At 36.8% G+C, this 17,294-nt stretch overlaps 2 protein-coding genes across 4 annotated transcripts in view; one reads left to right on the forward strand and one right to left on the reverse strand.

Moving 5' to 3' along the window:
• Positions 1 to 17,294, reverse strand: part of CTNNA3 (catenin alpha 3) — a 1,722,523-nt gene that overhangs the window by 915,302 nt on the left and 789,927 nt on the right. The window lies entirely within an intron of this gene.
• The window catches only part of LRRTM3 (leucine rich repeat transmembrane neuronal 3), a 165,341-nt gene continuing 164,485 nt past the window's right edge, over positions 16,439 to 17,294 (forward strand). The window contains exon 1 of the mRNA XM_011236484.3: positions 16,439 to 16,963. Within this exon, the coding sequence (XP_011234786.2) occupies positions 16,960 to 16,963 (4 nt within the window). The 5' untranslated portion in view covers positions 16,439 to 16,959. The remainder of the gene's footprint in view (positions 16,964 to 17,294) is intronic.

Raw genomic sequence — 17,294 nt, forward strand, 5'->3', positions numbered from 1 at the left:
TATAAACGATTACAATACAATGTATTTATATGTCATATGTATATGGTATATAACCCAAAAGTGCTAATGAGAAAGTTACCAAATCCCTAGAGAAGGTTTTATGGAGAATATAACATTCGAGATATATTTTATAGACAATTTCACCTGATAGATAGTGAGGGAAGGCTATTCTTATAAGAGAGAATAGCATAAACAGTGACTTAAGGCATATTAAAGCATGGCTTGCTCAGAATATGATAAATACTTTGGTGTGACTAGATCATAGGTTGCACAGCATATTGAATAGTGAATGGAAGTATTGACAAAGTGTCGTTTTGGACCAAATAGTAAAAGATCTTTGAATCAGGTTTTATTCACTGTCTTTCATAACAGCAATTGGCCCCACCCAAAGCACCTACCAAATCTTATAAAATATGGCCCTGCCAACGTTACAATAACCCTCAACCGACCCCTATCACATATTATTAGCCTCAAGGTAATCACTTTATTCAAGGACAACCAGCTCATAAGACAGATCCCAACCTATGAGGTGGCATGGTACAGAAGAATCAACTTTGTCTTCTCTACCATTTTAAACTGAAAGGATTGGAAGAATGAGCTGCTTTGGAGTGAAGTTGAAAAGGTCATGAAGTAGCATGTAGGCATTGAAGATAATATGGCAAGCCAACTCCATAGGGAGCAAACTCTTATAAATAAGCTACAGCTTGAAGGCGGAACAGAGGTAAACACAGGAGAGGTGATACAAATGGCGAACAGCAAAGTGCAGGCACTGAAATGAAGCTACTTCCCTTTCCAATAAAGTTTTTGCTCTTCTCAACAGCTGATTATTTGACTTTATCTAACAACAAAATGAATCAAATCAGAAGAACCTTACATGCCATAAGGATGAATCTGCTGTTTGACCAGAGGTGACAGTGAGCTATTCAAAGGATTTAAGCAGAACAATAACATAACCAAATCAGTGGCAGTGTTTTAGGGAGAGAGTCAGACCATTCTGGAATTGACCTTCATGTCATTCCACCAAACACTCATCGAATCTCAAAAAAGAAGGAAGCAATAATTCTTTTTTTTTTTTACCTTATCCCCTGGCATGGGATAACTTGTTATTTAGAAGATTATGCTAGCCATATAGCACAGAGACCATGTGTATTAAAATACTAGTTATTTATTTACTTTTCAGAGCCAATAATTTGCATTGCAGAGACTTAAAGGAAGGTGAGTCTGAATGATTCAACGTCAATAAAGATTGTTCCATAAACTAAATTTCCAACAGTAAAAGGATTTAAAATAATTGTTTTGCCCACTTCAAGGATGTGATGTGTTAAGTTCAAGTTAACAAAAAATATGTATAGTTGCCAAAATACTCATAGGGATTGCCCTTGGATGGTGCGAGCACGGTTCTTACGGTTTATGATTCACATGCATTGCTTTTTTAATGGAAAGGAAATAAGCTTAAAGAATAGTTTATGACATTTTTCATTTCTATCTAACAAAACAGATTTTAAGTTTTCGTTGTCTGGATAAATGTATCTGAGGCTAGGGAAAAAGCTATCTATTAACATTTGCTATTGTTTTTCACATGGTATAAAGACTTTGGTTTAGATTCAAGGAAAACAGAACAGTTAAAAAAAATACAGTAAAGCCAAAGGATCTAGGTTGCACACAAAGTTCCTATACCCATGTCATATATGAATAGAGCCAGTTGCTTCTTCTCTCTGCATTTCAGTTTTCTGACATGTAAAATGTGGTTTGAACAAAATATCTCAAAATTCTTTCCAATTTATGATTCTTTAAGCCTTTATATCATTATTACTTGGGATTACTATAATATTTTCCAAGTTTAACTTGAAAAGCTTATAAGCCACTTGGAATTATAATAAAACATTTCAGGTCTTTAGAAAGTATTTTAGAAAACCTACAAAGCTTAAGAGTTAGTACTATTGGCCTAAACATGTGACGACATGTTTAATTATTTTGGTTTCTCCAGAGAGAAACCTAGAGTACCTCAAAAGGAAAATACCAAGATTGAAAGTTATATATACCAAATCAAAAATATTTTCATGGTTTTAACTAATACCATAAAGAGAAAAAAGACATAGAATTAATAATGTAGGTTCTTTCCTTTAAGAAAAAGTCTGGTCTTCAATATAGCCAATGAATAGGAGAAATAATTTATATGATGGTTTGATACCTATTACTAGTTTTTGAATATAGGCACACATTGAGCTATCAGAAGATACAAACCTGGATCATAAATAAATAGCTGCATTTAAAATATTATATTCATTTGTAAAGTTCTACTTCTTAGAAATATAAACACACACACACATGCACACATACATATACACACAGCACACCCCCTACACCATGTACATATATATCAAGTTCAAGTTTTTCGAATTNTATTTGTAAAGTTCTACTTCTTAGAAATATAAACACACACACACGCACACATACATATACACACAGCACACCCCCTACACCATGTACATATATATCAAGTTCAAGTTTTTCGAATTCTTTACTATTAAGTCACAAACATACATTTGAAAAGAGCAATATATATATTTTTTAGTTTGAAAACTCATTCTAAAGTGTAATTGATAATCAAAACTGAAATTTTGATACAAAAAAGTGGTATATATTCAGTTCAGGGAATTTTATGTAATTCTCTTTATTTCATTATAAAATTATAAACTCATTCTTTTGAAGAAACATTGCCACACCCCCTGTCATCACTTGCCATGCCTGTAATCTGTCATGAGAAATTCATATCTGAAACACGGCAGATTGTACACTTTTGTTGTATCTTCACCCTTCAAACTCATGTAATAACAAATGAATACAAATAAGGGGAGATAAGAATTGATGAATGATTTCTACAAAATTTTGGAAAACATACAATATATTATAAATAATTAGAGTCAAAAAAGCTACACCTAAGTGCTTACTGGAGTGGGACCCTATGTTGTGCAACAAAGTCTTCAGAGCCTCCAGAAAGAGGGGTCACTAAAAATATGGGGACTAGTTTAAAGTATTCATGAAGAGTGCCAGATCCCCATCTTCACCCCAAGAAAACAAGAGACTATCTGCTATGGACTGAATGTTTGTGTCCCCCCTGCTTCCCACCACAAATTCATATGTTGAAGCCCTAATACCCAAATAATGGTATTCGGAGGTGGGGACTTTGGGCAGTAATAATGTCATGAAAGTGGAGCTTTCATGAATGGGATTAGTGCTCTTATCAGAAGAGACAGAAGAGAGATGGGCTCTCTCTCCACTGTGAAAGGATAGAGCATGTATGTGTCCATCTGCAGACCAGGAGGAGGAACCTCACCAAGAACCCAAATATGCTGGCACCTGATCTCAGACTTCCAGCCTCCAAAACTGTGAGTATGTTTCTGTTGTGTAAGCCACCCAATCTATGATATTTGTTATATAGTTGGCCTGGGCTGACTAAGACACTACTACTCATTTCTTCTAGCAGAGAAAAAATAATTTTTTTTCCTGTAAATCCAAACATGAGAAGCTAGATCCAAGTATATGAGGCAAAGCACTGAAACTGAAGCTTGGGATTGGAAACAGGAAAATTAAATGAGAATGTACATAATGAACTTGGGGACCTCAGCACCCTTCTCCTGCTTTGTCCCCAGAACACTCATAGCCTTCAGCTCCAGTGAAGGAGGGTGGAGGTTTCCAGGGGGAAACATCTATATTCGTGTATCTGGAGATTCCTCAGTGAAAAGGCAAGCTTTTTGTTAAATCTTGCTCCCACAAAGTCCACAGCCAAAACCCTGCCTATTCACAAGGAACTTTCAGCTTTTAGTGCCTCACTCAATCTGAGTAAGCACACAAGAAACTTAGCATTGGAAAAAAAGCTTCCAATGTGAAATGGACAAAAAGAAACTAACTAAATATCTCAGAGGAAATAGTGACATTGCACCAAGAATATAGTAGCAAAACACTCTGTATTATATCCTAGAGATGTCACAGTTATGGAAATAAAACAGCATGCAATGAAGAAGGAGAAAAAGAGAACCAAAAAAGAGCTCCTGGAAAGAACAAATAGGATCACCTAAACGGGGGGAGGTAAAAGATCAGCAAACTTCTTTTTATGAAGAGATACATGGCGACTACTGTAAGCTTACAGGATTTACAGTCTCTCAACTCTGCCATTGATGAATGAAATCATCCATAGACACTGCATAAACAGATGAGCATGAATGCGTTCCTTTAGTTTCAAAAGTTTAACTTTATTTGCACCACTTGACCCAACAGCATCATTGTTGGATTTGGCTGTGCCATAGTTTGCTGACACCTGGTCTAAATTTTCATTAAAGAGATAAAATATTGTAACATAAAGCTGAGGAAATCTCTTGAAAGTAAGACAAGAATATAAAAAGATGGAAAACTAGGAGGAAAAAAACCCACAACAACAAAGAATCAATCCAGGAAATCCAAAATCTGCCCAATAAAAGTTCCAGAGTGAGAGAGAGAGAACAGAGAAAATGGGGAGAGATAATTAAAATAAAAGACATAAATAAATGTTTACAGACCAAAGGACAAAGTCACCAGATTTAAAAGGTCTGTTGAATACTCAGCACAATGAATTATGACAAAAGGCCCAAATCAAAGTACAGCCTTGTACAATTTCCAAATACCAGAGAAAATAAAGTATCACAAAAGCTTCCAAAGATTATACACAAAGGAGTGGGAATCAGAATAGAACCTGGTTCTCAACAGGTTCCCCCCCCCCATCCCCGCACTCCTAAGGGAACTAGTGTTCAATCAGGATTAAGTGTGAGAAGACAGTAAACCAATGGCTAAAAGATTCTCAGGGAAAATGATTTCCAATTGTGAATTATATACAGTCAATATTAATCAGGATAAACTAAAAAAATTCAGACACAGAATTTTTATATCAAATGCCCCTCTTAGAAATCTACTAGCGGATATGTTTCAACAAAATAAATGGTAAACTAAGAAAATGGATATATAGGATCCAGGAAAGGGGCGAATGGAGAAGGGGAATACTGGGTTAACAGCCATAATGAGATACAGCTCATACTAGATACTAGAGAAATAGAGTGCTGCAAAAGGAAAGCATTATCTGAATGGACTATTTGGAAAAAATTTAGCACTTGAAGAATCTTTTAAAATATTGGGAAAAACACCTAGCACTACGTACAGAAAAAATCTAAGCAAATTTGAGAGACAGGGAGAGAGAAAAAATAGGGACAATTCCCAACTGCAAGAAAAACAAAAAGTTGAATGAGAATGCAAACATAATTCAGTACACCACTTAATCCAGCAGCATCATTGCTTATGTAGTCATCTTAAATTAAGTACTATTTATTTAATTCTATATTAATAGAAGTAAGAAAGTGAGAGAGAATATAATATTAATCTTTAGTTAAAATAGCAAGATGAAAATATCAACAAAATTCAGGCATATTATGAGGAAAAAAAACTAGTAGCTAAAAAATAAAATCACTGAATCTGAAAAGAGTAATTGGTGAAGAAGCTGAGAAAGAGAAGCAAGTATGGATGTTTCAAATACAAGTCTTTTCTCATATTTGCTTCTCAACCTATGTACATAAAATTTACCTCTCAATGATTCCTTACTATTTTCCAGTTTTCAGTTACCTATTAAATTTCAAGTACACTGAGAAAGTGAATACTCTAAACCCATTATCAGTTTTTTTTTAATTTTAATTTTTTTTATTATATTATGTTAGTCACCATACAGTACATCCCTGGTTTCCAATATAAAGCTCGATGCTTCATTAGTTGCGTATAACACCCAGTGCACCATGCAATACGTGCCCTCCTCACTACCCATCACCAGTCTATCCCATTCCCCCACCCCCCTCCCCTCTGAAGCCCTCAGTTTGTTTCTCATAGTCCATAGTCTCTCATGCTTCATTCCCCCTTCTGATTACCCCCCCTTTCTTTATCCCTTTCTTCCCCTACCGTTATCAGTTAATACCATAGAATTCATTTGTTGCTAAGTGGGAAAAAATATCCAGAAAGAACTGGGTCACTATAAGCATCTAGGGACAAAGTACCAGACATGAGAGAAAATCACTAAGAGGTAAGGAGGTACTTGAAGGAAAGTTATTGTATATGTGGATTTATTGTATGTGTGAAACCTTGTTTGAATCGTGGGCCTGCTGTGTGAGGATCTGATATACTTGATGAGGCCTTCAACAGTCTCTGCATGGCTGGGATCATGCCTGACGGGCAAATATTCCCGGTGCCAACCCTTCAGCAGAAAACTGGGTCTAAGAAAGCCAACTCGGTGTAAGAGTCATTTTGTGAGTTGTTTCTGTTTGTTCTTTGTGTGTGATCTCCTAAGTCTCTCTCTCTCTCTTTTTTTTTTTAATTTCTTCAAATTTTGTTTAAACTTTCAGCTGTGCTACTTGTTTCAAAAAGAGAACATGCCTTCTCTGGGGCTGACCTGTCATCGGGGGGAGCAGTGGCTGCCTGAAGCCACAGTAAAAATGTTGGTGGTGATCAATGAAAATCTCAAAGAGAGAACAGAAAGTCACGTGAGTTGCTTCCTACTTTCTCTCAAATGTGAAGTCCTCAGAAAGGGATTTTCTGACTATTCTATCAAACTGTCACTACCTCTTATCCTGTGTTATTTGTCTTCATAGCCCTTATCTCCAGTTGGCATTGCTATGTGCGCCTATGGTGTTTAATTTTTACTATCTCATTAACTAAAATGCAAGTCCTCTGATGATAGGTACTTTGTCTTATTCACTGTTGTATCCTCAGCACAAAGAACAGTGGAAGAGCTTGATAGATATTCATTGAATAAATAAATTCTCAACCCAGGACCAGATAAAGAAATTTTACTTTTATTTAGGACCTGTGGCACCTGCTTCCAGGGACTAAGTCCATTTCTGTCTGAGTCACAATCTTGCCACATGGGGGCTCTGCTGTTAGCCACAGGAGATTCCTCAGCCTTCCCCCCACACTCCTAAGGGAACCCGTGTTCAATCAGGATTAAGCATTAACAATACACAGACGGTTTCTCCAGCCCAGTTTAAGAGAGCCCCCAAATAGACTGATGCATTTTAGTGTACTATGAGGACCCATAGGCTCCTATTCTCTGCCACTACATTGCAAACCTATGCCGAGTTTCTCTTCTCTCAGAAGTTTCCTATCTTTTAGGTCTGCAGCATAAAATTAAAAATATCAGACTTACTGTTTCAAAAACAAAAATAAAACTAACCAACAGTACATTATGGTTTTTAATCCAAATCAAGATTTCTATTATCTTTCCCCCCCTGGTGGTTGGGGAATTTAATCCTTAATGCTGATATATTTGTCAGGAAGGCAGACTTTAAAATATAGTAGTGGACTCAGCTGAAACTGTTGTATACAATGCTTTAAAAATACAAAAGGAAATGCTATCAGTCGAATGTTTGTGTGCCCCCTTCACATTCATATGTTGAAAGCTAATCCCCAATGTGATGGTATTTGGAGGTGGGGCTTTGGGGAGGTGATTAGGTCACCAGGGGAGAGCCATCATGAAGGGATTAATGCTCTTACAAAAGAGGCCCCTGAGAGACCCCTTGCTCCTTATGTCACGTGAAGTTCTGGAGAAAAAAGGGCATCCCTGTGAACGAGGAAATAGGCCCTCGACAGACGTATCATCCTGCTGGCTTCCTGATCTCGGACTTCTCAGACTCTGGAACTATAAGAAATAAATTTCTGTTGTTTAAAAGCCATCCAATCTGTGGCATTCTGTTAAAGCAACTTAACTGGGCCAGAACAGAATTTTTTTCTTTAAAACTTCTTGTTACATCAGAATATATGTGAAGCAAATACAGCAAAATATTTATTATGATAGCATTTAAACAATACTGGCTTTATATTCAAAGCGCAGCCATACATGCAAAGTAAAACATCAAATATTAAGGTGCAAATTTGGTTAAGAGACGTTTATAGTTACTCTAAAATGCCTTTGTTTTACTGTAAGAAATTATAAGAAATTTGGAAATATATACACAGGACTATAAATTTTACAGCGTGACTCTCGTTCTTACAAATTCCTTCATGGAATTTTTTCTAAATGAAAAGCTAGAAAACTAATTTCTCTCAATATAAATGACTATAAGTGACTTTTGATTTCTATTCTCTTGAAAGGAATTTTTTGAGCCTTTGTTAGAAGAATACCTCAACACCGATACAAAAATTAGGCTTATTTAGCAAGGAACATCAGATAATTGCCTTTGCTGACTATGGGCAAGTGTGATGGAGAGTGGTGAACAGAAATACTGGTAAATAAGTACATTAAACCAACATAGACTCAGGACACCTTAATATTAATGTCCACTCCCAAAGTTGCCATTTGACACATTACTGAATTCCTTGGTAGTATAAATACCACAAAACAGAAATACATTTTTTTTCTAAGCCCTAAGTCTTAGTTTACTCAAAAGTTTGGCAAGTCGTAGATTTGCTACCAAAAGTAAATAGATGTCCTATGTATCCTTTGGGGCTGGATATCCTCCTTAAATTAATAAATGGATACTTGCTCAACATATGCATTATTAAAACTTACTCCTCAAGTTAAGTGACACAGGGGAAGCAATCAACCAAATGCAGAGCACAGAAAAAGATAAAGTCCAAATGACCTGGTATCTCCCAACAAATTAATGGCATTGAAAAATTAAAGAGATTTCAGAAACATGAAAACCAAATGCAATTTCTGTACTTTGCTTAAATCTTGACTACAGACCAACTTTATGAACTTATTGTTATTTTTGTTAAGTGCAATAATGCTAGATGGTTAATCTGAAAGTCTCTGTTGGTTAGAATTGCATACTAGGGGCACCTGGGTGGCTCAGTCGGTTAAGCATCTGCCTTAGGCCCAGGTCATGATCCCGGGGTACTGGGATCAGTGCCCCACATCGGGCTCCCTGCTCGGTGGGGACCCTGCTTCTCCATCTCCTCCCTGCTCGTGCTCTCTCTCGCTACCTCTGTCTGTCTCTCTCTCTCAAATAAATAAATGAAATCTTTCAAAAAAAAAAAAAGAATTGCATACTAAATATATATGGGTAAAGTGACATGATTTCGGAGATTTATTTTTAAAATACTCCAAGGGGAAAAAAAAAAGGTGTATATGTGGAAAGGGGCAGGGATAGATGAAACGAAATTAGCAAAATATCGATAATTGGTGAAGTTGATGTTTATTATACTATTTTCTCTACTTTTGTGTATGTTTTTAAATTTCCACTGAAAAAAATAAGAAGAATTATTTCCTCAAAGTCATGTAGTCTTTTCAATTTTCAGAAGTCATCCACTAAGTGTTATGCTTTAAGAGTCTGTTATTTTTCCAAATTTAGCTTAGGGTTACCTCTGAAGAAAGTAAAGTGAGAAATGCAATGAAATCTGAAAATGTGGATTGGTGCTGCATCATAAATATACCTTCAGGTGAGGGAGACGGACATGTGCTAGATACCTTATAAGGTCTCACTCATTTGAGTTTGCTTCATTTCAGAAAGACATTGAGAGACCATTTTAATGGTCAGACCTGGAACTTTCTTTATCCATTTATTTAAGTCAAGGATGTTCACTCATAACCATATGTGACCAAACAGGGTTTTTAATAGAGCCCTCGAAGCAAACAGATGGAAACTAAGGCTATTTCAGAGACATGTTAACGCTCTTATGAAAGATCAGGATATAATTACAAATGTACAAATGCATATGTGTATTCTAACAGCTAGAAATAAAAAAACTCATATTCATAGCTGTAGGGAACTCTTTGTTAGCATCCTGACAACTCTACCACATGATAGGGTAACAGAGTCAGAAACATTAAGCTTTTTACAATATCTAGATCAGCTGGGGTACCTGGGTGGCTCAGTCAGTTAAGCATCTGCGTTCACTTAGGTCATGGTCCCAGGGGTCCTGGGATGGAGCCCCCATCAGGCTTCCTGCTCAGCAGGGAGTCTGCTTCTCCCTCCCTTGCTCTCCCTCTGCCCCTCCCCACTGCTCATTCTCTCTCTCTCTCAAATAAATAAATAAAATCTTCCCAAAAAATGCATTTATTAGTGAAAGCACTTGGTGAGTTAGAATTAAGAATGTCAACAATGCACACTGTATAATAAATGGTTGTGGTATTAAAAGTGTAGTAGAGGGGCACCTGGGTGGCGCAGTCGTTAAGTGTCTGTCTTCAGCTCAGGGCATGATCCTGGGGTTCTGGGATCGAGCCCCACATCAGGCTCCTCTGCTATGAGCCTGCTTCTTCCTCTCCCACTCCCCCTGCTTGTGTTCCCTCTCTTGTTGGCTGTCTCTAATAAATAAATAAATAAATCTTTAAAAAAAAAACTGTAGTAGAAAGGGAATACTGAAGAATATTTTTTTATTATATTGGTAAATTCTGACTCCACTAATAAATAAATAAATAAATCTTTAAAAAAAAAACTGTAGTAGAAAGGGAATACTGAAGAATATTTTTTTATTATATTGGTAAATTCTGACTCCACTCTTGGTCGTGTTAGTGTCCCTTGATACATGTTTATTGCAGTATATGCTCATGACCAGAGACCTAGACAGAATTAAAGAAAATTAATTTTCTCATAGATACTCTGATTCCAGAACCATTTTTATACCACTTTATAGTCTCCAAAGTTTTTACCCATAAATTTTGGAAATTGATCCTAAATAAAATAAAAGCCTTAGAGATTCATAACACAGGTTTTATGAGTCCCATTTTGCAGATAAGCAAATTGAAACCCTGAGAAATTTGGCCAGAATCAGTTCCAAATTCCAAATGTCAACTGACACATGCAATAAAAAGTATATATCATTCTCTAAATTATTTTAGAAGGACATTTTGGATATGCCAAATTTATTTTCCAGTGTACTCAGTCCAAATATTCCCATATCTGGTCTTTATGTAATTTCCGGTTCTCACCAAATCTTTTGGTTCTGTTGCCCTCCAAGGCCATATGCAAAGATGTTTCCTCTGTCTAGGCCATCTGAATAGAAATCCATGTTGCTGTTGTTTAATGGCCAATTTTGCTAATCATTTTATAAAATATTTTAAAATACATCATGGTCCTTTGTATTCTAAAATACATTAGGTGATGGGGCCTAATATCAAGATGTTTTAAAAAATTAAAGTCTCACAAAACTGAAGAAAAGTGAGAGCCAAATTAAAGTTAACTCAAATGTGTTGACTCTTTTTTTGGTGTTCCCAAAGTTTATTTATAAATTACTGTGGAATTGTTGATCTTTTTCCCAAAACTTGACCCAAAGAAGCAGCTGATGGCTTCACCATCCCTCTAGCTGCTCAACTTATAAAATAAGAATCATCTTTAATTTCTCTCTTTATCTCATACCTCCATTTCTAATCCATTAGAAAACTCCTGTTGGTTTTAAGTAAACATATATCTAAAAACTAACCAATTGTCATCACTTTCACTCCTTCCACACTGGCCCAAGCCACCATCGTCTCTCTCCTGGATTGGTACAATGGCCTCCTTACTGACCTCCCTGTTTTTATTCTGTCCCTTTCAAGTTTATTCCCATAACAGCAGTGGGAGTGATCCTTAGTCTGCACAAAATCTTGAATTGGTTCTCAGTTTTTGTCCAGAAGAAAGCCAAAAATTTTACAACGGCATTTGAAGACCTCCATGACCCAGAACCTAATACCTCTCTGACTTCATCTCCAATCCTTCTACTCCTTGCTCTCTCCATTCTAGACAGATCGGCCTGTTTGCAATTCATTGAATATATGATCTCCCACTTGAGGGCCTTCAGACTAGCCATTCCCCTTGCATATTCAAGGTTAACAACCTTATCTCCTCCCAGGTTTTGCTCAAGCCACTTTCTTAGTGGCCCTAACCATCCCAAAATTTAACATTACAAGAAACAGACTCTTAACTATAGAACACAAACTTGTGGTTACCAGAAGGGATGTGGGTGGAGGGATAGGTTAGATATGTGATGGGGATAAGGAATGCACTTGTGATAAGCATAGGGTGTTGTATCTAAGTGTTGAATCACTAAATTCTATACCTGAAACTAATATTACAGTGTATGTCAACTAACTGGAATTTAAATAAAAACTTAAAAAAAGTAAAATTACAATTTACCTCATCCCTACACTCCCAATCTTCCCTATTCTCACTTTTCTTTTCTCTAACTAATATACTACTTATGTGGGGGGTTTTGTCCATGTCACCCTTTAGAATATAAGCTTAGACCTTTGTTTTGTACACTGATGTATTCCAAGTGTCTGGAACAGCGTCTAGTACATAGCAGACACCCAAACTATGTGTTTGTTAAATGAATGAAATCCCTGAGGCCAAGCCATTGTTAACATATCAATACATCTTCTTTAAGCCCTGATTTTCTAAGTTTTTTTGGCAATTCAATTTCATAGTGGACTGAAGTTGGGCACTATATACTTAGATAGAATTTGTTTACCCAATTTAAACAAAATATGCACAGCTATTTGAAGTACTCCATGTACAGTTTTTAAAGGTCATTAGATACATGACTACGCTTTATAATTGTATAAATCATTAAGGCCCTGGATTCATTGGGATAATTTAACTTGTCAGGTAGTTTATGGTTTGTTCTGTATGTGGTGGTAAGTGCAAAAGGATTTTAAATACATAATGTAGTATAATTTTGGTTCTATTGAAAAGCAAATCAGAACTAATCATCTTGCTATAGTCAACAAGTAAAAGGAGGATAAACTTATAAAAGTACAATAGCAAATTGCTAAAGTATTTTAGAATATAAAGGGTTTTTTTTTTCTTTCTTTCTTTTGAAAAGAAAAGACTCTATGTCTTTGGGCTAATTTCTGCAGTCTCAAGTATTCAGTCTGCTTTGAATTATTTTACTTTTGGATTTTTCTCACTAGCTGCATGAATGGTCTCCCCTCTTCATTACACTGAACCCAGACAGACCTGGTGGTGACGCCAGCTTCAGAGCTAGTGCCAAAGTAGGGGCCACACAGAGTAACTGGAGTCAGATCCAGGACGAGAATGGCTATTCATCACTATTGAGGAAGAAACCAATGATCCATATTAAGAGGAAATATCAATCATGAGACTGAATGTGACGGTGAATTGTGAAGTCAGAACTATGGAGCAAGATAAGATCAGAAGCCAAGGTATCAGAAAAATGATTGAAACCTAAGGACAAGGTATGAAACACAGAAAAGAATGTGATTCACCGTAAATAATCCAAGATTTCTCCCAGGAAAAGCAGAGTGACGGAATTACATTTTCAGTGGACTCATCCGTGTTCTTGTCACCAGGGAGGGAAGGAAAAAGAAGCAGCACAAAGTTGATGGGGCCTCCAGCCATTGTAGAGTAGCTCTCTGCAGCTGTTAGGCACAACAGACATCTCAAAAGCTATTTTCCATGGAGAAGCAAGGAAAGTAAGGAGAAAATCAGAGGCTCTCAAGTAACAGAGATATAAATATGACTTCTTCCAGTACTTTTTAATAGATACAAGCTGTCAAGCCCCATTTGGGATGTTAGATGATAAAAGTTGTAACATGTCAAAGGAAATATTCAAAAGTATATTTACTGTTCTTATGAAACTTATGATTTAACTATGAAGATGAGATGTCTACATAAAAAGTGGAGATCACTTGCTGACCATCTAAATGTCTCCACTTTCTAGTTTCTTGCCTTTTTACACACATTCTTTAAGAACACTTTCTCCAAAATTGTATCCAATATCATTGGCTCAGGAACTCTGCCGAGATCAATCCCATGTGCACGAGACTAGCATTACATAATCACTTTGTTCCCCATCAAATGTATTTGTGACCCCCATAAAAATGTACTTATTCAATAACTGAGCATCTACTATGTGTCAAGTGCTCTTCTAGGTATTAGAGAAACTGCAGTAGACAAAGCACTGTCTTTGTCCTGATGGAACTTGCATCACAATATCATAAATTTTTGTATCCTTTCTTCCTACTAGGAGAAAATCTATTATTTTTAATCACTCCCTTACAATGCATTTTTTTTAAAGATTTTATTTATTTATTTGACAGAGATAGAGACAGCCAGCGAGAGAGGGAACACAAGCAGGGGGAGTGGGAGAGGAAGAAGCAGGCTCATAGCAGAGGAGCCTGATGTGGGGCTCGATCCCATAACGCCAGGATCATGCCCTGAGCTGAAGGCAGAAGCTTAACTGCTGTGCCACCCAGGCGCCCCTACAATGCATTTTTTAAAATTACTTGTCCATCAGTCTGTTGATAAGTGCAGCCTCTAACATCCCGTGAATCAATCTTGAGGGAAAGACTGAGAAATTTATGTTTAACAAGCTCTCTGGGGGCTTTATATGCATTAATAGCATGGATAATTTGGGAGGAACCCCTGCCCTATTCATACCGTGCTATCTGAGGAATTGGTGATTCTCATTGTACCATTTCCGTGGGACCCTTGATTGTCATGACTAACAACTACCCAACTTCTCATCCTTAGAGAATGTGAAAGCTCTCTGGGGTTTTCCGCAGCCCATTCACCTGATGAAGACTGACAAGGCAAACTTTTCAAGGTATACTATTTATCTTTAAACAAAATGATTTTCTCTATGGGACAGATGTTACCATATTCTGCTTTAGGGAAGAAAGAATTAAACATTAATTACTAGTTATGGTCCATAGAACCAAAAGATTCATTTTAAAAATAAAGTGGACATGATGGAGATTTAGGAAGTTCTCTTATTAAAAAAAGGTAAGACTGAGTGAATCCCAGAAATTCATTGTGAACAACATAAAAATGTTCGTTAAAGAGGCTCTTTGTGAGTTAATGATAGTCGGTACAGTCAATATTCAATACTAAACAATATGCAATGACAGCAAATACAATAAAGTTGATATTCAAATAACAGCTAACACAGGTTTATTATGTGCTACACACTATTCTAAGTACTTTACAGATTAAGTTGACAATTCTTAAGATTTTATTTTATTTTATTTTTATTTGTTTGACAGAGAAACAGTCAGTGAGAGAGGGAACACAGGCAGGGGGAGTGTAAGAGGAAGAAAGAGGCTCCTAGTGGAGGAGCCTGGTGTGGGGCTGGATCCCAGAATGCCGGGATCACGCCCTGAGCCGAAGGCAGACGCTTAATGACTGTGCCACCCAGGCGCCCCCTAAGCTGACAATTCTTAAACCCTCTATGAAATGTGTTTTTGTTACCATACCTATTTTGTAGAAGAGAAAATGAGGCATAGGGAAGATAAGTAGCCTATTCAAGTTTACCTAGCTCACAATTTGTAGCCAGGATTTGATCCCAGGTGTGAAAATCCATATTTTAATTGTTAAACTGCTTCTCATTAGTTTTTATAATACTTCTTTCAAATAATCATACCAAAGAAGTTTATACAAACCTAGGAAGCAAGATTGATTGATTGATTGATTGATATTACAACTTCCTTGACTCAGTGTCCTAATCAGGCTAATTTTCACTTGACTCATTTCCAGATGAAGATAACATTGCTGCTGAAGCAGGACCATCTAGTGGTTAGAGATCCAAGTGAAAGAGAGAGATGGCTTTGAATCTCAGCTCTGCCACTTACTTGCTACATGAATTTCATCAAGTTACCTCTCCAAGCCTCAGTTTCCTCATCTTTAAAATGAAGGTTATAGAGGCACCTACATCATAAAATTGTTTAAAGATAAAACAAGATCGTTCATTTAAAACACTTAGGAAATGCTCAATAAATATTATTAGTGCAATAAATAGAAGCAGCATCAATAAACTGAACCAAATGATCTCTTGATTCTTCTACTAGCACTAAAATGGTTTATTTCTTTTCTAATTAAAAATGAATGACAGCAACCAAAACAACAAACCAAGCCATAAGCCACTAAGCCAATTATGCCTTTTGTAGGAAAACCAGAAAAGCTATTGGACACATCCATTTATATGTCATTAGTTATCCCCTCTATTTCAAAATGTATGTGTCTTAGCATCCTGAGACACCTTGCATAATAAAATCACTGTGACTCCAAGAGGTCAAATGGGCAGGCAGTTAATGCTTCTCTGTGAAAAGCTCAATAAGTCATTTTATAAATTTCAGTTCAAAGCCTACATTGAGGTTAAGAAAAATTGACATTCGGTCTGTGAACTTAATGTCAAGCTCCAGAAAAACTCTAGGCAGTACATGTTTAGCGATTAAGCGGACGCAGACAATAAAGACATTGCCAAATTGTAAAACAAGACTTGGGAATTACAGAAAATGTTGCTAGTTATTGATTACGGTGACCATTCAGTTCCCATTGAGCCACCCAAAAGAATCATTCATTTTCCAGCAGAGAGCCTGCTCATTTGCAAGATAAAAGAGAGACATTTCTGCACATGCCCATAATGTTCTTCACCACTGGGGGCAGCTTTACATAAGACTGCATTCACTGAAACCAAAGCAACAGTCCGAGCAGCTTTCAGAATGACAGTCTGCAGAAGTGAGCTGAGCGTGTGTGCGGTACGGGGCTCTCCTGCCTCCTGGGCTCCAACGCAGCTTTGTGGCTGAAGTGGGTGCTCGCCACCAGAAATGCTGGGCTATGGAATACAGATGTGGCAGCTCAGGTAGCCCCACGTTGCCTGGAGGAATATATCATGCTTTCCGATAAGAAGAAATTGTAGAAGCCAGTTTTTTTTTTTAACGCCCCCCCCCAAAACTGTAAAGATGCAAAAACGTAATATCCACGAAGATCCTATTACCTAGGAAGATTTTTGATGTTTTGCTACAAATGCGGTGTTGGAATTTATTTGTTCTTGGAGTGTTCTGCGTGGCTGGCAAAGAATAATGTTCCAAAATCGGTCCATCTCCCAAGGGGTCCAATTTTTCTTCCTGGGTGTCAGCGAGCCCTGACTCACAGTGCAGCTGACAGGGGCTGTCATGCAAGTGGCCCCTTAAGCCAAAGCAAAAGACCTAAGGACGACCTTTGAACAATACAAAGGATGGGTATGTTTTGTCATTTTTCTTCTTTCCTTCTTAAAAAAAAAAAACAAAAACAAAAAACAAAAACGAAACCCTCTAGTCTGTGTTGTAATTCTGCCTTAATTATTTTAGAGATTACCTTTCTGTGCTTAAGACTATAAATTCAATTGCTTAGTGGACACGTTTCCGTGCTTAACTATTAAAAAAAAACCAAAAACCTAAAGACAATTCTCTTTAAATGTCAAGGAGGTGATATTTGATATTAAATGTTGTTATCTAGATTTAAATTTTTAAAAAAGAAAATACATGCCTATTTTTGCTTGGTTAAAAATAAATGAATTCCTTTTTGGGGGGA

The sequence above is a fragment of the Ailuropoda melanoleuca genome, chromosome 6 (genome assembly GCF_002007445.2).
Source record: "Ailuropoda melanoleuca isolate Jingjing chromosome 6, ASM200744v2, whole genome shotgun sequence".
NCBI lineage: Eukaryota > Metazoa > Chordata > Mammalia > Carnivora > Ursidae > Ailuropoda > Ailuropoda melanoleuca.